At 50.2% G+C, this 26,878-nt stretch overlaps 1 protein-coding gene across 3 annotated transcripts in view; it reads left to right on the top strand.

Annotated features, from left to right (window-relative positions):
• Window positions 1-10,767: 10,767 nt before the first annotated feature.
• SLC24A3 (solute carrier family 24 member 3) overlaps window positions 10,768-26,878 on the top strand; it is a 524,378-nt gene continuing 508,267 nt past the window's right edge. Inside the window, exon 1 of one of the 3 annotated variants that reach the window (XM_051845347.2) lies at window positions 10,768-11,491. In XM_051845347.2, the coding sequence (XP_051701307.1) occupies window positions 11,062-11,491 (430 nt within the window). In that variant the 5' untranslated portion in view covers window positions 10,768-11,061. The remainder of the gene's footprint in view (window positions 11,492-26,878) is intronic. The other 2 variants (XM_070052127.1, XM_002710947.5) reach the window with 2 other exon arrangements.

Genomic DNA, 26,878 nt, shown 5'->3' on the forward strand with positions numbered 1-26,878 from the left:
TCCATAGTGGCTTGACCAGTTTGCATTCCCACCAACAGTGGGTTAGTGTCCCTTTTTCCCCGCATCCTCGCCAGCATCTGTTGTTGGTAGATTTCTGTATGTGAGCCATTCTAACCGGGGTGAGGTGAAACCTCATTGTGGTTTTGATTTGCATTTCCCTGATTGCTAGTGACCTTGAACATTTTTTCATGTGTCTGTTGGCCATTTGGATTTCCTCTTTTGAAAAATGTCTATTGAAGTCCTTGGCCCATCTCTTAAGTGGGTTGTTGGTTTTGTTTTTGTGGAGTTTCTTGATCTCTTTGTAGATTCTGGTTATTAACCCTTTATCTGTTGCATAGTTTGCAAATATTTTTTCCCATTCTGTTGGTTGTCTCTTCACTCTCCTGACTGTTTCTTTTGCAGTACAGAAACTTCTCAATTTGATGCAATCCCAATAGTTGATTTTGGCTTTGACTGTCTGTGCCTCCCGGGTCTTTTCCAGAAATTCTTTGCCTGTGCCAATATCTTGAAGGGTTTCTCCAATGTTCTCTAATAACTTAATGGTGTCAGGACGTAGATTTAGGTCTTTAATCCACGTTGAGTGGATTTTTGTGTAAGGTGTAAGGTAGGGGTCTTGCTTCATGCTTCTGCACGTGGAAATCCAGTTTTCCCAGCACCATTTATTGAATAGACTGTCCTTGCTCCAGGAATTAGTTTTAGATCCTTGATCAAATATAAGTTGGCTGTAGATGTTTGGATTGATTTCTGGTGTTTCAATTCTGTTCCATTGGTCTATCCATCTGTTTCTGTACCAGTACCATGCTGTTTTGATTACAACTGCCCTGTAGTATGTCCTGAAATCTGGTATTGTGATGCCTCCGGCTTTGTTTTTGTTGTACAAGATTGCTTTAGCTATTCGAGGTCTCTTGTGCCTCCATATGAATTTCAGCATCATTTTTTCTAGATCTGCGAAGAATGTCTTTGGTATCTTGATTGGGATTGCATTGAATCTATAAATTGCTTTTGGGAGAATGGACATTTTGATGATGTTGATTCTTCCAATCCATGAGCATGGAAGATTTTTCCATTTTTTGGTATCCTCTTCTATTTCTTTCTTTAAGGTTTTGTAATTTTCATCGTAGAGATCTTTAACGTCCTTGGTTAAGTTTATTCCAAGGTATTTGATTGTTTTTGTAGCTATTGTGAATGGGATTGATCTTAGCAGTTCTTTCTCAGTCATGGCATTACTTGTGTATACAAAGGCTGTTGATTTTTGTGCATTGATTTTATATCCTGCCACTTTGCCAAACTCCTCTATGAGTTCCAATAGTCTCTTAGTAGAGTTCTTTGGATCCTCTAAGTACAGAATCATATCGTCTGCAAAGAGGGATAGTTTGACTTCTTCCTTCTTGATTTGTATTCCTTTGATTTCTTTTTCTTGTCTGATGGCTCTGGCTAAAACTTCCAGAACTATGTTAAATAGCAGTGGTGAGAGTGGGCATCCCTGCCTGGTGCCAGATTTCAGTGGAAATGCTTCCAACTTTTCCCCATTCAATAGGATGCTGGCTGTGGGTTTTTTATAAATTGCTTTGATTATATTGAGGAATGTTCCTTCTATACCCAATTTGCTTAGAGTTTTCATCATGAAAGGGTGTTGAATTTTATCAAATGCTTTCTCTGCATCAATTGAGATAATCATATGGTTTTTCTTCTGCAGTCTGTTAATGTGGTGAATCACATTGATTGATTTGCGAATGTTGAACCATCCCTGCATACCAGGGATGAATCCCACTTGGTCTGGGTGGATGATTTTCCTGATGTGTTGTTGTATTCTGTTGGCCAGAATTTTATTGAGGATTTTTGCGTCTATGTTCATCAGGGATATTGGTCTGTAATTTTCTTTCAGTGCTGCATCTTTCTCTGGCTTAGGGATTAAGGTGATGCTGGCTTCATAGAAAGAATTTGGGAGGATTCCCTCTTCTTCGATTGTTCTGAATAGTTTGAGAAGAAATGGGATTAGTTCTTCTTTAAATGTCTGGTAGAATTCAGCAGTGAATCCATCTGGTCCTGGGCTTTTCTTTGTTGGGAGGGCCTTTATTACTGTTTCAATTTCTGTTTCAGTTATGGGTCTATTTAGGTTTTCGATGTCTTCATGGTTCAATTTTGGTAGATTGCATGTGTCCAGGAATCTATCCATTTCTGATAGGTTTTCCTGTTTGCTGGCATACAGGTCCTTGTAGTAATTTCTGATGATTCTTTTTATTTCTGTGGTGTCTGTTGTTACGTTTCCTTTTTCATCTCTGATTTTATTGATTTGGGTCTTTTCTCTTCTTTTTTTAGTTAGTTGGGCCAATGGGGTGTCAATTTTGTTTATTTTTTCAAAAAACCAGCTTCTCACTTGGCTGATTTTTTGTAATGTTTTTTTGGATTCAATCCTGTTAATTTCTTCTCTGGTTTTAATTATTTCTCTTCTCCTACTAGATTTGGGTTTGGTTTGCTGCAGTTTTTCTAGGTCCTTGAGGTGCGCTGAAAGCTCATTTATTTGGTACCTTTCCAATTTCTTGATATAGGCACCTATTGCTATAAATTTGCCTCTCAATACTGCTTTTGCTGTATCCCATAAGTTTTGATATGTTGTGTTGTTGTCTTCATTTACTTCCAGAAAGTTTTTGATTTCTCTTTTGATTTCTTGAATGACCCAGTGTTCATTCAGGAGCATGTTGTTCAGTCTCCATGTGTTTGCATACTTTCTGGGGTTTCCTGAGTTGCTAATTTCCAGCTTCATCCCGCTGTGGTCTGAGAAGCTGCATGGTATGATTCTAATTCTTTTAAATTTGCTGAGACTTGCTTTATGGCCTAGTATGTGATCAATCCTAGAGAAGGTTCCATGCGCTGCTGAGAAGAATGTGAAGTCTGTAGATGTAGGGTTGAAAGTTCTGTAGATATCTGTTAGATCCATTTGGGCAATAGTGTCAATTAAATCTGCTGTTTCCTTGTTGATCTTCTGTCCGGATGATCTGTCTATTTCTGAGAGTGGAGTATTGAAGTCCCCCAGTACTATTGTATTGGAATCTAAATCTCCCTTTAAGTCCCTTAACATATCTTTTAAATAGACCGGTGCCCTGTAATTAGGTGCATATACATTTATAATAGTTACATCTTCCTGTTGAATTGAACCCTTAATCATTATATAGTGTCCCTCTTTGTCTCTCTTAACAGTTTTTGTATTAAAGTTTATTTTGTCTGATATTAATATGGCTACACCTGCTTTTTTTTGGTTTCTGTTGGCATGGAATATCTTTTTCCAACCTTTCACTTTCAGTCTGCATGCCTCTTTGTTAGAGAGATGTGTTTCTTGTAGGCAACAAATAGTTGGGTTGTGTTCTGTGAGCCAGTCAGCTAAACGGTGTCTTTTAACTGAAGAATTCAGACCATTAATGTTCAGTGTGACAATTGATACGTAGTGACTTTGCCCTGCCATTTTCCCGGAAATATTTTCTAGTATATGCTTTGAGCTTCCCATGCTCTTTTACTGGTAGGTGTTCTTCCTTTCCCTTCTTTCATATTGATGGCCATGTTTCTGTGTTTCTGAGTGTAGCACATCTTTAAGTATCTTTTGCAGGGCCGGACGAGTGGCCACAAAGTCTTTCAATTTCTGTTTGCTATGAAAGGTCTTTATTTCACCTTCATTCACAAATGAGAGCTTGGCAGGATATAATATTCTGGGCTGGCAATTTTTCTCTCTTAGCACCTGTGCTATGTCTCGCCATTCCCTCCTAGCTTGTAGGGTTTCTGATGAGAAGTCAGCTGTGAGTCTGATTGGAGATCCTCTGAGAGTAATCTGACGTTTCTCTCTTGCACATTTTAGGATCTTTTCTTTATGTTTCACTGTGGTAAGTTTAATTACCACGTGTCGTGGTGAGGATCTCTTTTGGTCATGTTTATTGGGGGTTCTATGAGCTTCCTGTACTAGGATATCTCTGTCCTTCTCCAAACCTGGAAAGTTCTCTGCTAGTATCTCACTAAAAAGGCCTTCCAATCCTTTCTCTCTCTCCATGCCTTCAGGAACTCCTAGAACTCGAATGTTGGTTTTTTTAATAGTATCCTGTAGATTCCCAACAATATTTTTCAGGTTTCTAATTTCCTCTTCTTTTCTTTGGTTTGACTGTATGTTTTCCTGTGCTCTATCTTCTAAGTCCGATATTCTCTCTTCTGCTTCACCCATTCTGTTTTTAAGGCTTTCTAATGTGTTTGTCATTTGATCTATTGAGCTCTTCATTTCATTTTGATTTCTCTTGACTATTACACTTTCCTGTTCTACTAGTTTCTGAGTTTCATTTTGACTCTTCCTTAAAATTTCATTTTCACGAGAAAGATTTTCAATCTTGTCCATTAAGGATTTCTGTAGTTCAAGGATTTGCTTTTGAAAACTTCTAAATGTTCTTATCATAAATTTTTTGAAATCCGTATCTTGCATTTCTTCTATCTCATCATCTTCATACTCTTGGCTTGGGGTGTTTTGCTTATTTGGAGGCATCATAGTGTCATCGTTGATCTTGCTCCCTCTATTTCTGTGTTTGTTACTCGGCATAGTTAATTCTTCTTGCGTCACTGTGCGCTTTTTTTTTTTCTTTTTTTTTTTTTTTTATACTGTGTCCGTGTTAAGTGGACTGCCTGCTGTTGGAGGAGCCTTGGAGGCTTGAGATGGGTGGGGCCTGAGAGCTCTGCCTGGTTCTTCCAGGTTAAGGGTGTGCAAAGGTGACACCCTCAGGTTATGCGTGGTAAATCTCTCTCTTTTTATTTATTTATTTATTTTATTTATTCAGGGGGTAAGTAACACTGCAGGGCAGGGCTGTGCAGAATTGATGGTATTTAGCTTCCAGTCTTTGGCTCCTCTGGACTCCCACTGGGTTGCCTAGGCTACTGAATTGTAGTGACTCAGTTCCTTAACTCTCCCCCACTGATATGTAAATCCAAAGAGGAGGCCTGCTCTTTGTCTCTTGGGAATTCTCCAAGTCTTGCAGGCTTGTAACCTTTGCAAGGTTAGGGGGAAGAGAAACCCCAAAGCTTTTTTTTTCCTTCTTTCCGGTAGTGAGTTTGCTGCACTTTCCGGCCCCCCTCTAGATTCTGACCCCCGTTTCCCCACCAATGTCTCGGGTTATTGAGCTCACCTCCCCTTCCAGCGCTGATGTGTGGACTCGGAGCCCTGAGCGTCTCAAGTCTCCCCGCTGTTTTCTGTGTGGCGTGCACTCTCCTTGGAGCACTGTAGCGCAGACCCTGGGGCTTCTGCGGCTGGGTCCCGCGACTTTGCTTCCGTGCGGTGGGCGACCTTGTTCTCCCAGTAGGTCGTCCGATTCACGCCTGCTCCATTCAGAAGGGTTTCCCCTGCAATTTTTGTTTGGTTCTATTTTCTGCGGCTACCGTAACTCCCCTTTTATTAAACTAAATTTTCCCGGACTATCGGTGCGCGCCCTCACTATTCCGCCATCTTGGCTCCCACCCTGCCTTATTAACAGTGTCCCCCTTTGTTGGATTTTCAGCTCCATGCTGACTCCGGCTTCCTGCTGGAGATTTATTTATTTTTAAAGGCAGAATTATGGGGGGTGGGTAGTGGAGATCTTCTATCCACTGGCTCACTCCTCAGATGGCCACAACAGCCACTGCTGGGCCAAGCTGAAGGCAGGAACATCACCCAGGTCTCCCACATAGGTGCAGGGACCCAAACACTTGGGCCACCTTCTGCTGCTTTTCCTAGTCTATTAGCAGGGAGCTGGATGGGAAGTGGAGCAGCCAGGACACGAACCAGTGCCTATATGGGATGCTGGGGTTGCAGGTGGTAGCTTACCCTGCTGCACCACAATGCATGCCTCATCATTTTCTTTTTTTAAAAGATTTATTTATTTATTTGAAAGTCAGAGTTACACGGTGAGAGAAGGAGAGGCAGAGAGAGAGAGAGAGGTTTTCCATCTATTGGTTCACTTCCCAGATGGCCACAATGGCCGGTGCTGTGCTGATCCGAAGCCAGGAGCCTGGAGCTTCTTCTAGGTCTCCCACATGCGCGCAGGGGCCCAAGGACTGGGGCCATTTTCTGCTGCTTTCCCAGGCCAAAGCAGAGAGCTGGATTGGAAGTGGAGCAGCCAGGACTATAACCGGCGTCTATATGGAATGCCGGCACTGCAGGTGGTGGCTTTACCCACTACACCACAGCACTGGCCTCACTATACGTGTCTTTAAAAGTGCGGCACCTGAAATCTGTTAGGTGACATGATGTCCTGCAGGTGCCCATGGGCCTCTCAGGTAGCAGAACCGGTTTGAGAACCAGCTGGTGACTACTCTGATTTCCGCTGAAACACCTTATGAGACTAGCCAGCCTGGGAGGCCACTTGTCTCCAAGCCAGATGCGGTGGCTTGATTATTCTTGGCTGGCACTGAACTTGGAAGGGAACTGAAGAACCAGGTAGAAAGCAAGCTACACCTACACAGCCTGGAAAAGAGCAAATCACAGCTATGCACACCAGTGTGGACGGCGGTGCTCACGGAAACAAGCTGAGCAAAGGCAGCCTCCATTCCCCTGAAGTTCAAGGCCAGGTAATGACCTAGGGATACAGTGTGGAGGTAGGAAGAGGGGGTGAGTGATCATGGTCTGGGGGAGGGTGGGCACGAGGGAGACTTGGAGATGGAACATTCTGGATTGTGATCTGGTGCCATGGAGGATGCACACACACGTATGAAGTCCTGAGCTAAAACATTCATCGTGTGCATTTTGCTGCATCTACAAGAGAGCTTCAAAGGTTTGAGGGAAGTGAAATTAAAAGGCCAGGGGCTGGCGCTGTGGCGCAGCAGGTTGAAGTCCCGGCCTGCAGTGCCAGCATCCCATATGGGCACCGGTTCAAGTCTCAGCTGTTCCACGTCCAATCCAGCTCTCTGCTACAGTCTGGGAAAGCAGCAGAAGATGGCCCAAGTGCTTGGACCCCTGCACCCATCTGGGAAACCTGGAAGAAGCTCCTACCTTTGGATCAGCCCAGCTCCAGCTATTACGGCCATTTGGAGAGTGAACCAGCAGATGGAAGACTGACCCCCCCTGCCCCGTGTCTACTTTTCTCTTTAACTCTTTCAAATAAATAAAATAAATCTTAAAAAAAAGATAAGTTCATTTTGGCACAAATTTTTTTTGAAATCCAAGCGTATGAGAAGCTCATGAAAATATAATACATATATAAAGAAAAAACTATGCATAGATTCCCCTCGCCCCCCAAAAAAACCCTTTCACTTTCAAATAAACTTATCTTTTAATTCCTTTTGTCCATAAACCTTTTGAAGTATCTTTATATATTGTACTTTAACACTTTAAAAGAAGGGGCAGGTTTGGAGGCCAGCATTGTGGCATAGCAGATAAAGCCACCACCTTCAATGCCCACATCCCATGTGGACACTGGCTCAAGTTCCGCCTGCTCCACTCCCCATCCAGCTCCCCGCTAATGGCCTGGGAAAAGCAGTGGATGATGCCTAAGGGCTTGGGTCCTGCTCCCATGTGGGAGTCCCAGATGAAGCTCCCGGCTCCCTGCTTTGCTTGGCCCAGAGCTGGCCATTGCAACCATCTGGGGAGTGAACCAGCAGATGAAAGGTCTCTCTTTATGCAACTGTGACTCTTTCACAAATAAAAGAAATGAATCTTTTTTTTTAAAAGGGCAGCCTTTGAATATGACAAGGATCCACTAAAAAAATAAACCTACCGACACATCCACCTTGTGAGTCAAAAACTCCAGATCTGTGCACACAGCTGGGCCAGAAGAAAATTAGAAACGGGAGATCACTCAGACATCAGTGGTTGCTTTTAACTGCAGCTGTGAAACTGGACGCCTGAAACCAGGGGCGCTCACCTTGTGGACAAGGGGCACTCATGGGCCTGGGGGGTCAGGGCAGAGTGCACAATATGGACTCACTTCATAGGGATGCTGCCGGCTCAGGAAGTCTCTGAGGATGCAGTCCCACAGGCTCGGGGACAAAGGCAGGGGACAGGAACGGGAGGGAAGTATCCGTCAGGCTTTCCTTAGTAGGATGGGCTTGAATGCAAATCTCGTGTTGGTGCACCAGCAGGTGGGGAGCGGCTGCCATCTCTCGCCCGGCCAGTTGTTTCCAGAGGCCACCTTGGAATTATGCAGTGGCTTTCACAGCTCCTGGACACTTAACGGTGCTGTGTCCAGGGAGAGTTCCTGGTTGAGTCTGTGGAAGAGCTTCTCCCTATCACTGTCCCCTCAGGAGCGCTGGATCTTACTGGGTGGAGTGGTGGCATTGGAAACCTGGTGGCCTTTTCCTGGGCCACACCTCCTGGTGTCACAGAGCAGCCGTGGGAAGGGGCTGGCCTGCCACGTCCCAGGCAAACGTCTCTGATTTTTCTCCTCTTCTCCCTTCCTTGCCCTCTATACTTGGGCCTTGTGCCTCTGACACAACTGGCAAAGGCGTGGGGTTGTGGAGACGCAGCCGCAGTTTGTGGTGGCCACTGCTCTGCCAGTTCGGGTACTGCGAGTTGGGAGGTCACAGGAGGTGGGCCTTGTCCAACCGTGGGTAAGGTGGTTATCTGTTACAAATGCAGAGCCACCAGCAGGATGAACGACTCTGAGATGGGAATGTTTATGGCGGGGAGCCCCAGCACCTGGTGTGGGTGTGGAGGTGCTCTGAACCCCTCCACCTGCCATTCCTGCCCCCCACACCCATTTGGGGGTGATGCCTGTCTTTCCAAACAAGGCAGTTTTCGGATCTGAGTCCCAGAGCTTAGAATCTGCTGCTTAAGGGTGCCTGCCCCAAGCGTGAGGTTGAATGCAAATGGATTCAGAAACACCAAGGCAGAAGCTGCTGCAGGAGTGAGGAGCAGCCTGATGGTGATAGAAACGCACCCTCCCTTCCAACCTCTGCTCCTTGCAAAACACAGTTTTCCCGAGGAGCTGCCGAGGACTGAGAGGAGCAGGGTGGGCAGGAGTGGTGGCTTTCCAGGGTCGGGGAGCCACCCCCTACCCTGAAGGGTCCCTGTTCCTGCTGCTCTCCAGTGCTGACTGAGGACGTGAGAGCATTCCCAGCCCAGGCTTGTGTGCTGGAGGGAGAACCAAGGATGTCCTGGATCCCAGGCAAACTTCTACAGCTGCGGGGGGTGGTGAGGAATCCACCAGGGCTAAGGTGCTGCCACTCTGGGAGACCCAAAGCCACCGCGTTTCTCCCTTGGCAGTGTGAGCCACTCAAGGCATCTCCTCTCTGCTTCACTCTCCCTTCGCTCTGCGATCTGTTGAAATAAACTAAAAAAATAATTTCCCCGTGCCACGGAAGTGTTCTCTGTCACTTCCTCTCCCTTTCTTCCTCTGTCTCCCTCTGCCTGGTGCAGAGGTAAATTCAGGCAGGTACCAGCTCCTGGCTTCTTGCACCTGTCCTGGTACCCTTGCTCATGACCAGATTCCACAATTCCCTGTGCCTAGGGCATTCTCCCCACCCCAACTCCATTCACTCCAGCTTCTCCCTCTTCACTTTTTTTTTTTCTAGTTTTCACAGGGAAAAGTGGTGAGATTGTGGGTGGAGCTTTCTGGGTCTTCCCACACACGCTCCTGCCTGGACGGACCTGGGTCCTGCCGAGTCCTTCTCAGAGGTGCCTGCGAGCGTCCCAGGAGAGCTCAGGAGCGCACCCAGGGTGTGCCCAGGCCACACCTTCCAGCCGGGCGGGGGTCAGGACCCTGCTGTGCAGAGCAGACCACCACGACTGCCTACTGTGACCCTGCGTCCCCAGAGGCTGTCCACAGCCTCCTGGATGTGGGGTAGACACATTTGGACTCTGTGGCCCTTCCTAACCTAGGAGAAGGGGAATCTGCACAGGGGCTCCCTGGTTGGAGACGTCCCCTCCTCCCTAGAGCCTGGGGCTGGATTCCCTGATCTGACCAGACTTCAGGGAGACACACAGACACCTGCTGCCCAGGGGATTTTTGTTTGTTTGTTTAAGGAGCTCTTTTGCTTTCAGTCGCAGGACAAAGGTGTCCCTTTCAGAGGGATGCACATCTCATCCCAGCCAGCAGCCCCAGGGAGGCACCTGGGAGGCCAGGGATGCTCAAGAGGGAGAAGAGGCTGGGAGAGGGGTGACACCCCCTGCAAAGGCCCTGCCATCTTCAGGTTAGGCAGCGTCCTCAGTGGTAGGGGCAGGAAGAGAACTGGGAACCCCAGAGGGGACTGGGGCGCTAACCTCAGGGATGGGGGCCGACTGATGGTTCCCGCAGAAGTTCCGGGCGCCTCCCAGGGACCTGATGGTTGCCCCCTTCTCTCAGCCAGCCACTGGGCTGCGTCCAGCACGGTCCAGGAGCGACACGTGAGCCCGGGCCAGCCAGGGGAGCCAGGGGAGTCCTAGCGAACCCAGGGCTTCTGGGGAGGCCTGTTCAGAACCCGAGCCGGGCGCAAACAGGGGATCCCCGCAAGAGGGCAGAAGCAAACCCGAGAGGCCCGCGCGCCGCGGAGAGCCCAGCGGGCGGGCGAGGGCAGCCAGGCACACTCGCGGCGCCCCTCCTTCGGGTCGGGGCTGCAAAGACCCCTCGTTTCTCCAAAGTTCCGGACGAATCCCCCGGAGCGGAGAGCCTGTGTCCGAGAAGGGACCCGCTACGCCCGCCCCCTGCCCCCGGAGTGGAAAACTGGCGCTCGCGCCCCGGCTCTCTCCACCGTCCAGTCCCCCTCCCGAGCGCCCCCTCCCCGCCGCGCCGGCCACTGCCCCCCGCCCGTGCGCCCCCCTGCAACCGCCCACCCGGGCCCGACCAGCCGCGCCGCCGCGGGCCGAGCAGAGCAGCGTCCGCCCGTGCGCCCGGCTGCCTGGCTGCTCCCCGCGCGTGGACCATGGATTAGGCGGGCGGCCCCGCGACGCGCTCCTGTAGCCGGCGAGGCCGGAGCCTGCCCGGGGTGGCCTCGCCAGCCGGCGGAGTTGGCCAGCGGCGGGCCCTCCTCCCGCCGGTCCTTCCCGCTCCTCCTCCTCCTCGGCCGCCGCCGCCCCCGCCTCCCGGCCGCCCCCGCCGCCCCCGCCGCGCCGCCGCCCCAGGCCGAGCGCGGGCGCGGAGCGTGGGAGCCATGGCGCGCGAGGAGGAGCGGGACCCCGAGCGCCGGGAGGCGGCGGCGGCGGCGCGGGCAGGCGGCGAGGAGGAGGAGGAGGAGGAGGGCGGGGAGGAGGGACTGAGCGATAGCGACGACGAGGGCGACGGCCAGGAGGAGCCGGGCAGCGGCGCGGAGGAGGAAGAGCAGGCGGAGGCGGCGGCCGGCCGGGAGCGCAGCGAGGACCCGCGGCTGCTGCGCGCAGGGCTGCCTCCCGCCGCCGTCGCCGCCGCGGCCGCCCGCTCCAGGAGCGGCCGCCGCCTGAGGATGCCGCCGGCCGGCGACGAGGACCGCGCGCGCCGCCGCCGCCGCCGTCGCCGCCGCGGGGACCTTCTGCTGAGCCAGCTCTGCTTCCTAGCCTCGGTGGCGCTGCTGCTCTGGTCGCTGTCGAGCCTGCGAGAGCAGAAGGGTGAGTGCTCGCCGCCTGCCCCGAGTGGGCGCTGCGGCTTCGGCGGGCGGGTGCCGGGTAAGGACGCCCCCTGCCCCTTGCAGGGGGTCCGGGAGGAGGCGGCCGGCGGAGCTCGGAGCTGCCTGCTGCCGTGGGGACCTTTACCTGCGCCCCTTGCCTCTGCCCTTTTCCCTGCAGGCGGGAAGGGCTGGTGGTGGCGGTGGGTGGGTGGGTGGCTGGGGAACCTTGACCTCCAGCAAGGCCCCCAAGGCCAGCCGTCGAGTTGTGCTAGCCTTGTGAGGTTCCCTACCTGTGCAGGTAACCACCTGTGCGCTCCGGCTTGCTCCGGGACCGAAGGCGCAGGTGGCCGTGGCTCACCCGTGCTCCGCGTGTTCCCCAGGTAGAACAGGCGGCGTGGATCTGCGGGAAGCTCCCCACCCGCCTTTCCAGAACAGGTGCCAGGAATTGGCACAGCGGAAAAAAAAAAGTGTTCGCCATCTAGCCAGGGCTTAGCAGTGGACGTGTCCCTGGGAAAACAGGGGCCCCTTGCCCGTGGGTCGCTTTTGCACCCTTGCTGCTGTGGAGAAGGGGTGGACCACGGGGGTGCCCCCCTCCCCCGCCCCACTCTATCCACTGCGTTCTCCATGCCCTGTGCCGGGTCCATCCTGGAGCCCACAACTTTTTATCTTTGGCCTTGGCCTTTCCGGACGTGAAGTGGCCCTTGCGGGCACATGTGCTGAGACAGTTGCGCTTCGAGATCCGAGGCAAGACGCGGAGAACTAAGTGTAGTGAGCTGGTTCTCCAGCCCGGCCATTCGAGTGGCGCGGATGAGGGGAGACAGCCTGGGGAAGGGATGTGAGCGAAAGCAGTTACAAACACGTGCGGTGCCGAGCGGGCAGGGGACAGCTCCAGCGCCAGGTGTCAGCGGGCACAGTCTAAAGGCATTTTGCTGGCGATGCTGTTGTATTTTTAAAAGCACTCTCCATTTTAAAACAGGGATTCCCCCCTATGCACTGGCTGGTCTGGGGCTCCCTTGAGGTCTCAAAGACCTCTGCAGAGACTTCCTCATATATGGTAATAAGGAGAGAGGCAGGCTTGAGCTTGAGAGAAGCCGTTGGTGGCTCCCAAGGCCCACATCATCTGGCCATGGGGTCTGGCACCCCATAGGGGGCTGTGGGGGGTTGGGATTTCAAGTCCCCAGGTCTCCCAGACATCAGTCTCATCAGGGGCTTCCCAGATGTGAGGCGTGCACAGCCAGCTGGTGTACTTACTGCATGCCACCTTTGGCAGGGGCTGTGCCAAGTCTGGTAAAGTGCCGTTCTTCTTTGCTGGCATGTAGGGGCTCTGTGAGTCACAGGGCTCCCAGAACTTCCCAGGATTTGCAGATACTCTGCACGGGGGATGAGACCCAGACAGTTCAGTCGGCCACTCTGTACCCCCAGTCCTCCCCAGGAGAGTTGGGATTTGGATGGGCAGAGTGGAGACTCTGCCAGCTTGAAGCCCAGTGACCTCAGGATTGTTTTGGAATGGTCTCGCTGGCAGTGATGTTTGTATACAGTTGTCACTTCAGGTGTAGTGCTGTACCACATCCCTGCCCCCTGTCCCTACCTGTCTCTGGGCTCATCAACCATTCCTGTCTCCCCCCTTCTCCACCCCAACCCATCAGCGCTGGGTGGGCCCCCACCCTGGCCAGGCTTGCAAGTCTGTCTCTTCATCACCTTTTCTTCCATCCTGCATTCATGATTTCATTAGATGATGGGCAGCAGTGTTGGGAAAGGCATGGGTTTTTGGAGCTAATTCTGGCCACATTAATTAATGCATGTGAAATCAGCCCGCGATGATTTTCTGCTTGGGGAATTATCATTTGGCTGATGTCAACATCCGAAGAGTGATTGTTGCCTTGGAACCCTGGAGACCCCTCTGCCTAAAGGGGTCTTATCTGGATGGACAAAGTTGTGAATTTAGCCCTGTTTTCACGACGTCTTGACAGAGAGGGGCCGAGTGATCAGCTTAGGGTCACACAGCGATTGAGGAGCAGGTGAGCCGTCCACTCAGGTGACCTGGCTCTTAGTTCCCACTGCAGGTCCCAGGATCTCATGCCCCGACCTGGGTGCCCTGTTGTGATCTTTCTATAATCCCAGAGTGGGTGCTTTCCTCGTCATCAAAGTAGTTTTCATTATTTAGCTTGAAAGCCATGTGCTGATCCCTGTATGTGACTTCTCAGAGGCTAGGTTTCCAACATAGATTCATTTAGTATTATTATTAAACAAAAACAGCACAGTTCTTCTACCAGACCAGTAGAGACGTGGGGGGCAGCAATGTTATATAATGTGGGGGTTCATTTCTGACCGTATGGAATCTGAGCTCCCTCTCTTTGCATCTAACTTAACCTAGATTCGACTGTAATACGGAAAAGTTTCAGTCATATAGCAGAAGGCGCTCACTGTGTCTGGTTACGTGCAGTACAGAAAAGCACCTGCCGAGACTGCACTTGAGCGTTAACATGGGTCATGAAGGGTTAGGCTGGATCCAAGGGAAATATTGGTGCTACTGTCCACTAGAGCAGTGATAGTAAGGAGAATTCTGTGGGTGCCTGGCGGTGTCAGGTGGACGCTAAGTGCACCTTAAATGCCTGACTCTACCTTATCTGCAAATAGTGCTTCCACATGTGTGCGTCTTCAGCTGTGGGGAAAGCAAGAGGAGCCCCTGGTGCCCTATTTAGCTGCCGCAGATGAAGATCTCATTTTTTTTTTCATCTCTGGTTTCAAAGCTGGTTGAAATCAAGTGTTAGATTTGCAAGGGTTTCTCTTTTAGTTTTGCAATAAGGATGGATTACCTTTGTCTATTTTGAGTGGTTTAAAAGTATTGAATTTTTCTTTGGCGTAAACCGTCTGGTTATCTTTTTTTTTCCTCCAGAAGTGGTGTGGATGAACCCCAGGGGTTGTAACTCATGGGTAATGATAGGTGTTCTTTCTAGAAAGTTCTCAAGGAGGTGAAGTGGGATTAAGGAAAAACGCACACACATACACCTATTTACAGACACGAGAGTACCCACAATGTCTGTGGGGAATGCAGTTTAAAGGCAAGTTGATTTTGGTGCAATTTTTGAATCCATGTAGTCTTTCATAGTGAGCATTTTTCATGAACATTTTGAAGACTCTTCCATGCATGGACTTCAAATTTTTTTTGAAGCAAATTAAACTTATCTTTAAAATCTGTATTCCGGGAATTTTTTTTTGAAGTACACACACAGCACACACACAGCACACACACGGCACACACACGGCTCGGGCTTTCATTTCTGTCCCAGTCTATATCGCTGCGTAAGACATCACACCAAAACCTAGTGGTGCGAAACAGTCATTTTCTGCCTTTGCTCCTGGGTGCTTTGGGCAGGAATTTGGACGGGGGGCGATGGGGATGGCCTGTCTGCTCTGCTGTGTCTGGGACCCCCTCGGGAAGGGTTGCAAGGCCGGGCACCCGAGACAGGTGGTTGCAGACTCAGCCCATGTGTAGGAGTTGCTGCAGCTGTGGCTGGCCCCTGAGCTGGGCTGTCAGTTGGAACACCTGACACGTGGCTTCACCACGTGGGCGCTCCATGAGCTTCATTTGAACTTCCTAAGAAGGGGCAGCTGGCTTCCAAAGAGTGTGCGTCCATGAGAGCCGGGCAGAAGCGCATGGCATTTTTATGTCCTCGTCTCGGACATCACACAGTGGCACCTGCACTTTTTTTTTTCCGGGGGGGGGGGTTCTAAGCAAGATAGTGACACATGTCAGCCCAGTGTCAAGGAGAGGGGAGTGTGGGCTCACAGTGTAGGGAGCTTGTGGCAGGGGAGATACTGTTGTGATTTTCGGTGGAAAATTTAAGGCTCTGAAGGAAGCATTGCTTAAGAGTGACAGGAGAGGCTCTGCAAGGTACTCCCTGATGAGTAAAACACACGTGCATGCATGCGTGTGTGTGTGTGTGTGCGCGCGTGTCATCTCCGAAACGCCTTCCACTCCTGAAAGCAGTGCTGCTGCCCTGGCCTGCTGAGGGGTCCCGAGCGCTGTATCACAAGGGGGCTACAGTGGAGGTTTGGGGTGCAAATCCCAACTGCAGATTGGAGACCCTGCCCTGGTCTTTGTGCCTTTATGGCTGTGAGCGCAGCTTTTTGCTCCTTCATGTGGCTGGGAGCAAGGCCCCACTGGCCTCTCTGGCTTTCTTACCCCTCCCCTCTCCTCCCCTGTCCACCTGTCCTTGCTCCTCTTCCGCAAAAGTGGATGCTGCATCTGGCTAAGAGCTCTCCTTTGTGCTAGTTCCACTGTCTGCACCGTCCTATCCGTCACAGCTCTTATCTCTGGTCTTCTGGGCACTGCCCCCATGGTGCTGGCCATCACAGCCTTTGTTGGCAATTCTGTATTCATTTGGTTGCCGGTTCACTCCAGGCAGGAGGTCAAGGTCCCCAGGAACTTGCTCACCTCTGTCACCCCAGCCTCCCAGGGCCAAAGGAGGAGCTCAAAAGTTACTCAAGGTTCTTCAGAAAGTTCATGGGAGAAGGAAGATCAAAGAAGTTTCTTCTGAGGCAGACACTTTTGAAATGCATGGGTAGGTTTTGCATCAGACCTGTTTCCCACCAACTTTTCAAAGCGCTCTCGTATCGGTTGAACACAGAGGAACCACAGAGGATATTTGTTAAATGCAGACGCTCCTTAGAGGGTCTGTGATTGAGAAGTAGCTGCAAAGCGCCATCATCTTCCGATTCATAATTCGGCCCCCAATCTGGCAAATTAGGTGCTGCTGCTCATTTGTCATGAGATGGCACTGAGCTGCAGGAAAGCGGTGCTGGGGTAAGCGCGGGGATTTGAACCCAAGCCCACTGTTCATGGGAGCTGCCTGCTACTGCGTTTTCCAGCTTCGACTGAGCAGGGCGTGAATGGAGGGTGGAAACCACCCTGCCTTTTTCAGCCCGCTGGGGAGTGGAGGGGTGGCAGAAGGTTGATTTTATAGAAGCTGCCTTGTTAGAAACACATTGCTTTTCAACCTTTTCTATTTTCTGCATAAACACATATAGATGTGTCTCTTCCTCCTGGCTTTTCTTAGCTGCTCATCAACCCAGATTTTTCTCAAAGATTTCCTCTCCTTGCAAGCCTCAAATCCTTGTGGGAAGATTTTTCTACCCTGGAGGGTTGGCAAAGCCAAAAGCGTTGCAAAACCAGCTATTTGCTGAGAATTCCAAGGCCTGGTGGAGGCTGGCGGAGAGGAAGGGGTTTTGGCAGCTCTGTTTTTCTGTAGGGAGATTTCCTTTCCTTGCGAACAGGAACATCGGAGGAGGAAGAGGAGGAGAGTGCACACCCTCTCATGTTGGGGAAACTGAGGTGTGTGTGGGGGGCATTCAAAAAATGTTTGCAAAGCAGCAGGATTGTGCTGCTGGGAAGGGAATTTGAGTTTTTCTGGCTCCTTCCTTCCTTCAATTTCTGTAGAGCTCGTTTGGCAATTATTTTACTTATTGTATTCCATGGCTTCGAACATGGTGTTATCTTGTAGGATTTGAGAGGTTGACATGTTGAGGATTCGCGTGGAAGAAGGTTGTCGTGAGCCCAGCGGTGGTGGGCTACAACGTGTCTCCTGGGGTTCACCGGCTGATCTCATGTCATTCCTCTTCCGGCCAGTGGGTGGCGATGCTCCTCATTGTCCCTAGTTTTGGGGCCATCACTTTGCCTTTTTGGTTTGCCCCAGTCCTGCACTGCCCTGTCCCTTTATGAAACTCCTCAGTGGATGTCCTTTGAGGGAGCCCCTGCCTAGATCTTGCCCGTGTAGGATGCAGGGACTCTCGTTCATCTGTTCACGAAAGTCATGACAGTCTGTGTGCCAATTGAAGGGATGATGGGGTGTTTGAGTTGGACACCTAGGGTATGCATCCTCATGGTGTCCAGACTTTAAGAAGAAAGCACTGAACACTGAATTTTCAAGCATCATGGGAGATCCCAGTGAGACCCCCCCCCCCCCCCCCCCCCGGCGTGGTGTGGTGGAGGTCATGGCAGCTTAGGAGAAGCTGGATTCTGACAACTAAAAGGAACCAGACTGGTCAAGAACAGGTTAAAAAGGTGAACTCAGGAAAAGCAGGCAGAAGACAGAGGCATGGGTATGTAAAAAGGCAATTGCAGGGGCCAGCACTGTGGCTCAGTAGGTTAACACCCTGGCCTGAAGCACCGGCATCCCATATGGGAGCCAGTTCTAGTCCCGGCTGATCCTCTTCTGATCCAGCTCTCTGCTATGGCCTGGAAAAGTAATAGAAGATGGCCCAAGTCCTTGGGCCCCTGCACCCGCGTGGGAGACCTGGAAGAAGCTCCTGGCTTTAGATCAGCGCAGCTCCGGCCGTTGCGGCCAACTGGGGAGTGAACCAGCAGATGGAAGACCTCTCTCTCTATCTCTGTCTCTACCTCTCTCTGTAACTCTTTCAAATAAATAAAATAAATCCTTAAAAAAAGGGCAATTTCAAATAGCTGATGGACACAAGCAAAAACTTGTCAACAAAGAAACCCACCTTTCAAAGCACAAAGTGCCATTTTTTTTTTTTTGACAGGCAGAGTGGACAGTGAGAGAGAGAGACAGAGAGAAAGGTCTTCCTTTTGCCGTTGGTTCACCCTCCAATGGCCGCCGCTGCAGCCGGCGCACCGCGCTGATCCGATGGCAGGAGCCAGGATCCAGGTGCTTCTCCTGGTCTCCCATGGGGTGCAGGGCCCAAGCACCTGGGCCATCCTCCACTGCACTCCCTGGCCATAGCAGAGAGCTGGCCTGGAAGAGGGGCAACTGGGACAGAATCTGGCGCCCCAACCGGGACTAGAACCCGGTGTGCCGGCGCCGCAAGGTGGAGGATTAGCCTATTGAGTCACGGCGCCGGCCAAAGTGCCATTTTTTAATAACAAGTTAAACTGTGATGTTGTCAAGTGTTGGTAAGGATGCAGGAGAGACATCTTCTCTTGTACATGTCACATGAGGACGTAAGTTAGTGCCCCAGACACCGCAGGGGGCTACAATAAGGTGTCGGCTTGCCCTTTTAATGGAATCCATGTGTAGAAAGGCAGTGAGTGAGGTCCAGTGATGATACGGAGGTATTTGCGACTTGAGTAGAAACTCAGTTTATAGGCACCACCTGTGGGCCATGGAGTACCTGTGGATCCTGACTCTTCGAACTGTAGTTTTTAGAGCTTAGGCAGGGGTTTAAGGGAACTGGAGAAATACCAAAGTCATTTTCAAGCCAGTCAAAGTTGCTTATTTAAACCACGGACTCTAGGGAGTATTCCATGCTGAGCTCATCTGTGTAATGTCACACGTGCAACATTTCTCCCCTTGCACTTCTATGTTGTTTGATCTTGGCACAATTGATTTTCATTATGTGGGGCCAGTGTGCCATGGGCATCTCCACCTATGCAGGGCAGGAAGCAGTAAGCAGGATTTTTGGGTAGGACTTTGACCCAAGAACAAAGGGGATGGGGTGGCGTGTCTCTAGTCCAGTTTCTGTCGCTAATAACAGAAGGCCACATGCTGGGTAAATTACAAAGAAAACAGTCTCTTTTGGCTCATGGCCCAGGTTCAAGGTCAGAGTACTACATGTGGTGATGACCTTCTTGCTGCTAGAGCTCAGGATGGTGAAAGACAGGGCCTGTGCAAGAGACCTAGCCAAATTGACTTTTCCCTTAACATTTATTTTTAAGAGAGAGCGAGAAAGCAAGAAGAGAGGGGGGGGGTAGGAGGAGAGAGGTCTTCCTTCTGCTGGTTCACTTCTCCCATGCCTGCAACAGCTGCAGCTGGGCCAGGCTGAAGCCGAAAGCCAAGAATTCTGTTTGCGTCTCCCACATGGGTAGCAGGGACCCACATACTTGGGCTATCACTGGTTACCTCTGTGTTGCATTAGCAGGAAGCTGGATCCCAGGAATTTCAGTTTAGGGTGTGGGGCACCCAAGCAGCAGTGATGTAACTGGCTGTGCCATGTGGATTTTGGGAAAAACCATATTCAAGCGATAGCAGCAGCCAGGCAAGGAAAGGGGTACCACCAATGTACACCAGAAGTCACGAAGGCCATCTTGAACCGTACCGTTCATCTTTGGGTGTTTTGCCTTTGACAGCAGTGGGGTTTCCAGGTGGAAGTACAGCTGACAGTGGAAAGTCAAGGTCGTGAGCTGCTGTAGCCACAGGTGGTTTCTCAGCGCTGTGCACAAGGAGGAAGATTGTCTCTGAGGTTATCTCCATGGTCCTCAGGCTCTCTACACGTTATAATCATCTGGGGAACTGCTTGAAGTCGGGAGCTGGTCTCAGTCCCACCCTCCACCCCACCCCAGAAATTCTGATGTGACATTTGGGGTGTGGCCTGTTTTTTTTTTTTTTTTAAGATGATGCAAATGGTTCCATTGGTGCAGCCGTGGCTAAGCCCCATTGAGTTGGATCAATGGTCAGTGTTCACCTTATCATGGCCCCATAAATGCTGATTGTAGCCGAGCTGAGAAATCCACTGTGCCTAATTTTCCTGTCTTGGATGTAATTAATATTTATTTTTCTGCTTGATTTTCTAAACCTTTACCACTGCATGAAGCCCTAACTTTGTTCCAGCTGTCTCGGTCTCCTTCTCCTCTGAGCATGTAGGATAATGTTAAGAATTCTATCAGGTTTGCTTACAGAAGCAATCTTCGCCCAGTTCTGGCCTGGGCTAGTCTGGGCAGGTTGCTACGTCTGCTGCCTGCTGTCGTCTCGCCAGCCTCCCCCTGCTTCAGCCCGTGTCTTTCTGTCTTCTCTTCCTTAGGGTGGAAGCCGTGCTCCCTAGAACCCGTGTGTGTGTCATTCTCGCCTTGTCCCTGTATGTGCAGGGTTTGTTTTTGGGGAATCCAGGTACCTCCCGGGATAGGGAGTGTGGAAGGGAAGGCTTGAGACTCGTGTGTCTGCAACTGTATTCCTCTACCTCTGCTCTGGCAAGGTGGTTAAACCGGGTCAGGAGGCAGGTTGGAAAGCACTAGAATGGGGTAGGCAGTGCTTGGACATCTTCCACCTTCCGGTTCTGCCCCTGAGAAGCCTGATGCTGTCCTAGCTTTCAATGTATTTTGGAACCTGTTTTATTCCTCTGAGAACATGTATGAGGGTGCTTCAAAGAGTTTGTGGGAGAATGGAATTACAGGAGAAGTTTATTTTGGTGAGAGCCATGCGTCTTGCTTTCATAATATGAGAGCCACGGGTGAACCTGCTTCTGAAGACCCTCTGTTCCTTGCCGGGCTCTTGTGTGCCGCTGGCGCCCGGGCTCCAGGTGTGTCACAGTCACGTGACTCTGACCGTATGTTTTCCTCCGTCGTCCCAGACTTTTCCCCAGATCCCTGCAGGCTGGGAGCTCTGCCCTTCAAGTCTGAGGACCTTCCTCCTCGGACTTCCTCCATCCCCACTGCTTTCCTCTCTCTGTGGCCCAGTATTTGGATTTTTGACTTGCCGGATTGATCTTCTCATTTTCTCTTCTCTCCCATTTCTCTCATCCTTTTGCTGTCGTTTCTTTGTTGTTGTTGTTGTTGTTGTTGTTTTTAAGATTTATTTTGTTTATTTGAAAGAGTTACACAGAGAGAGAAGGAGAAGCAGAGAGAGAGAGAGAAAAGGAGAGGGAGGGAGGTCTTCCATCTGATGGTTCACTCCCCAGTTGGCCTCAACAGCTGGAGCTGTGCTGATCCGAAGCCAGGAGCCATGGGCTTCCTCTAGGTCTCCCATGTGGATGCAGGGGCCCAAGGACTTGGGCCATCTTCTACTGCTTTCCCAGGCCACAGCAGAGAGCTGGACTGGAAGAGGAGCAGCCGGGACTAGAACCAGCACCCATATAGGATGCTGGCGCTGCAATCAGCAGCTTTACCTGCTTGCTACGCCACAGCGCTGGCCCCCTGCTGTCATTTCTGTAGGTTTCTTAATCGCGTCTCCCAGCCCTGTTCTGAGGTTTTAATTCCTATTGTCCATATTTTTAATTTCCAAGAACTTTCCCCCATGAAAGTCATGTTTGATAGCATCCTGTGTGGCCTCCTTGGCACACTGTCATTCCTCATGGCCCTAAGAATCTTCCAGGCAGTCTCTGATGTATTCTGTTCCCTATAATGACTCTCCTTCCTTCTCTGTGTGGGAATTAGTGGCTTTGTTCTGCTTTGCATCTGACTTAACTTTACTCAGATGTCGGCACGGTTGGTGTACATTCTTCTTTAGGTCGGGGGACATTGCAAAGTGCAGAAGAGGGGTCTTGCTGATGGTGAGTGGCTGCCCAGTGATTTTACAGGCCATTTTACTGGGAAGGGCTCCATGCCGCTTGCTTCCCATCTTATCAAGTGTTGATCAGATTTCCCAGAGAAAGGTCGCCCATTCAGCATCCTGTCTTTTTTTTTTTTTTTAAGATTTATTTATTTATAAGTCAGAGTTACACAGAGAGAGGAGAGGCAGAGAGAGAGAGAGGTCTTCCGTCCGATGGTTCACTCCCCAATTGGCTGCAATGGCTGGAGCTGCGCCGATCCAAACCCAGGAGCCAGGAGCTTTCTCCAGGTCTCCCAAATGGGTGCAGGGGCCCAAGGACTAGGGCCATCTGCTGCTGCTTTCCCAGGCCATAGCAGAGAGCTGGACTGGAAGAGGAGCAGCCGGGACTAGAACTGGTGCCCATATGGGATGCCGATGCTTCAGGCCAGGGCATTAACCCACTGCGCCACAGCGTTGGCCTCCAGTGTCCTGTCTTTAGTGGCAAGAACTGCTGCTTCTGGGAATCCAAAGAGAGGAGGAGGAGGCGTTGGGGTCTGTTGAGCAGCAGTGCTGTCCTGGACTCGGGCAATATTTGGTCTTCGCAGTTGCGAGTATGAGAGTTGAATGCTCTGTTGGCTGCCTCACAGGGACCACTCTGCTTCAGTCTGTCTCCCTGGCCACATGCTTGCCTCTCTCCTTCCCTGCTCGTCTGTTTTCTTTGTCCTGCTCTACCCGTGAGACTGGAAGAGCTGCTACCTTCCAGGAGGACTGAATGTTCAGGGCAGCAGGAAGCCTGAGTCGTCACCATAGCCTTTTTTTTTTTCCCCAATTGAACTTTTTATTGAGAGAATGGCTGATTCACAGGCAAATGTGAGAAGTGCATTTGTTTGTTTTTGTGCATTTCCCCTGGTTTCCTCCAGTGGTGGCACTCTGCAAAACTGTAGTGTCCCCAGAGTACTGACTTCAACATAGTCCACCAGTGCTATTCAGATGTCTCCAGTTGTACCTGCACTCGTGTGTGTGTGTGCTCGTGCGTGCATGTGTGTCTACTGGATTCTGTACAATCTGCTCATGTGGGTTTGTACATGCACTGTCACAGTCAAGACACTGGACAGATCCAACACACCCCATGTGCCTCTTAGTACAAAAAAAAAATAAAAAGCAGTCAAGAGACGGGTGTTGTGGTGCAGTGGGTTAAGCTGCCACCTGTGACGCCAGCATCCCATATGGGAACCCTGGTTCCAGTCTTGGTGACTCTACTTCCAGTCCAGGTCTCTGCTATTCTCCTGGGAAAGTAGCAGAACATGGCCCAAGTCGTTGGGCCCCTGCACCTATGTGGCAGACCCTGATGGAATCAGCCCTGGCTGTTGGGGCCATTTGGGGAGTGACCCAGCAGATGGAAGACCTCTCTCTCTTTCTCTATCTCTCTCTCTCTCTCTGTTGGTTTTGCCTTTCTAAAAAATAAATAAATCTGCTTTTTAAAATAAATCTGCCGAGTTACTTATATCACCTATTCCAACAATAAAATCAACTTGAAAATGAGCACTTTAAGAATTAAGGGACGCTGCACCACTAAGAATCCTGCATTGCACAGGAAAGATTGCCTGTATGGTGGGGCCGTACACTGAGTGGCAAGTCCGCCTGCACAGGTAGAGTGAGGTCCTAAAGGGCTGTGTCGGGCCATGCCTGCTCTGTCACTCTCTGGTATGGCAGGAGGCCTCAGCTAAGTGCCAGAGAAAGCCATGCACACCTTGTTAACAGTTTCTTTAATGAATCTTTTTTCCCCTGCTATTTGCGCAGTATTTCTGGATGAATATTCCATGAAAATAGTTTATTCAGCTCGAGCTTGTTCCTTTGGACAGAGTAGCTGTGCCCCTTGTGATGTGACTTTCCCTGTATGCAGTGGAGGGGCTCTAGGAGACCATGGAGTTGTTTTTTTTTTTCTTTTTAAGATGTTATTTATTGGGGCTGGCGCTGTGGCACAGAGGGTAAAGCTGCTGCCTGCAGTGCCAGCATCCCTTGTGGGTGCCAGTTCAAGTCCCGGCTGCTCCCTTCCTATCCAGCTCTCTGCTATGGCCTGGGAAAGCAGTGGAAGATGGCCTAGGTCCTTGAGCTCCTGACTCCAGATAGGCACAGCTCTGGCCATGTGGCCACTTGGGGAGTAGGCCAGAGGATGGAAGACCTCTCTCTCTCTTTTTCTCTCTCTGCCTCTCCTTCTCTCCCTATGTAACTCTGCCTTTCAAATAAAATAAATAAATCTTAAAAAAGATGTTAGTTATTTATTTGAAAGGCAGAGTTACAGAGAGAGAAAGGGACGGAGGGAGGGAGGGAGGGAGGGAGAGAGAAAGAGAGAGAGAGAGAGCCTGCTTCAATCCACTGGTTTATTCCCCATATAGCCACAATGGCCAGAGCTGGGCCTATCCGAAGCCAGGAACCAGAAGCTTCTTCCGGGTCTCCCACACAGGCGCAGAGGCCCAAGCACTTGGGCCATCTTCTACTGCTTTCCCAGGCCATAGCAGAGAGCTGGATCAGAAGAGGAGCAGCCGGGACCCAAACTGGCGCCCCAGTAGAAGCCTTAGCCTATGATGCCACAGTGCGGCCCCAGGTCCTTGGATTTTACCATTGGATTTTGTGTCGGAGGAAACTGACATCACTCAGAGTTGGAACTGAGGCCAGAGCCAGGGCTTTGAGGTTCCTGCCTTAGTAAACATGCAAGAAAAAACAGGGAAACATTAAGGCTACAAGATAGACATAAAGCCAGCGAACTCTGGTAAGGTTATTTCCTATTTGGGAACATTTGCAAAGTGCTGGAGCCTTTCTGTGAGTTTTTTGGCTTTCAGTGTGGTCAGTACACGAGGAAGCGAGGGATTCCCAGGGTGAGCTACTTGGCAGGGAAGAGCTTGCATCATCAGACACACTAGCTGTTCAGACCCTGCTTGTTTGCTTCAGGGGAGCTGGCTTCGTCGATTCGTCTTCTGCTAGAATGAGTGGCCGTTTTCAGACTTAGTGGCCATGAATTCTTCTTGCTAGGGGTCTTTGAACTTGCAGGTTTTTGCCTTTGTTGATCCCTATTTTTGGAATTCTGGGATATGATCCCTTTCAGAGAAAAGAAAATCTCCCAGGTTTTGAAGACCTCGTGGGAAGGTCTCCAGATGGATCTCTCCAGGTTGTTCCCCTGAAATCACAGGTGTATGTAGAGAGGAAACCGAATTTCGTGGTAGGTTTCCTCCCTTACCCATGTCATCCTTGATATGCTTCGTATAACGTCTTTTGTCTGGCATTTACATTTTTTTTTAAGATTTATTTATTTGAAAGTCAGAGTTACACAGAGAGAGGAGAGGCAGAGAGAGAGGTCTTCCATCCGTTGGTTCATTCCCAAATTGGCCACATCGGCTGGAGCTGTGCCAATCTGAAGCCAGGAGCCAGGAGCTGCTTCTGGGTCTCCCACATGGGTTCAGGGGGTCCAAGCACTTGGGCCATCTTCTACTGCTTTCCCACGCCATAGCAGAGAGCTGGATCGGAAGTGGAGCAGCCAGGTCTCGAACTGGCACCATATGAGATGTGCTTGAGGCCAGGGCGTTAACCCACTGCGCCACAGCACTGGCCCCAGCATTTACATTTTCTAAAAATTAGTCAACTGTATCACCTCCAGGGTATCTCCTGGCTCTGAACATCTGTAGCAGGCTGTCCTGTAATCCAGGAAGTATAAGCTGAATTGAGGAGAGGCTAAGGGGCATCTTCATGGAAATGATGGGGGAGGAGAGGGAAGGGTGGGGGAAGGAGGGGGAGGGAGAGAGAGGGAGAAGGAGAGAGAAGGCCTAGGAAAGCAGTGGAAGATGGCCCAAATCTTTGGGCCCCTGCACCTATGTGGGAGACCCGGAAGACGTTCCTGGCTTTTTAGATCAGTGTAGTTCTGGCCATTGCAACCATCTGGGGAGTGAACCAGCAGGTGGAAGACCTCTCTCTCTCTTTCTCCCTCTCTCTGTCACTATGTAGCTCTACCTTTCAAATAAAGAAATAAAATCTTTTTTTTAAAGGTTAACTTTGGAGAAGCCTGAGTGAAAGGATTACAGAAATCCATTAAAGTATTTTTGCAAGTTTTTTTTTGATAAGTCTGAAATTGTGATGAGACAAGTTGAAAAGCTAAACATCCGTATTTTTAATTTAAAATGAAGTGAATGGGATTTACTGTAACTTTCAGATTAAAGATCTTTAAATTTTAGATTGAGAACAACAGTAAAATTGACAATCAGGATACACAACAGCGTGTCACCCCAAGAAACTACCTCCAGCTGCCCATGTGCAGGTGCCCACGCCTGCGGTGCCCACCCCCTGCTCGGTTTCCTGTCCTGACGGTTTTGCGTTTGTGAAAATGCACAGCCTGCCATCTTTTAGGACTTGTTCCTTTTACTGTTGCCATGCCCCTCGGATTTATCTCTGTTGTTTCTCCTCTTTCTAGCTCATTCCTTGTTTCGGCTGAATCGTGTTCTGGTATACAGGGGTACGATGGACGGTTTGCTCATTCCTTTACCTGGCGAGGAAGACCTGAGCTGCTTTAGTTCTCTGGATTCTGAATAGAGCTACAGTAAACGTTCAGATGCAGGCTTGCAGTCGCTTTCTCCTCCTGTGCTGCACTGGCTAGGACTTCTATAGTGTTGGGTTGAATAGGTGTTCTTGCTGTATTCCTGGCCTTAGGGTGACTGCATTCGGCTTCCACGGTTAAGTGTGCTTGTTATACTTTTTGGTATTCCATTGAACTTGAAAATAATTGTTAATGTCTGTATTATAATAGGAATAGGAATAGTCCCAGTATTTTTGTTATGTGCAGCAGGTGCTGGTTTTTAAGCACCAGCTTCAGCTGGTGGGGATACTTTCCCTGTGTGGACTCCCTCAGTGTCCACAGCAACCCTCTGGAGGAGGGGCCATTATTATTTTTTTTAAAGATTTTATTTATTTATTTGAGATGTAGAGTAATAGACAGTGAGAAGGAAAGACAGAGAGAAAAGTCGTCCTTCTTTTGGTTCACTCCCCAAATGGCAGCAATGACTGGAGCTGTGCCAATCCAGAGCCAGGAGCTTCTTCCCGGTCTCCCATGTGGGTACAGAGGCCCATCTTCTACTGCTTTCCCAGGCCACAGCAGAGAGCTGGACTGGAAGAGGAGTAGCTGGGACTAGAACCTGACGCCCACA

This window comes from Oryctolagus cuniculus, chromosome 11 (genome assembly GCF_964237555.1).
Source record: "Oryctolagus cuniculus chromosome 11, mOryCun1.1, whole genome shotgun sequence".
In the NCBI taxonomy this organism is placed as follows: domain Eukaryota; kingdom Metazoa; phylum Chordata; class Mammalia; order Lagomorpha; family Leporidae; genus Oryctolagus; species Oryctolagus cuniculus.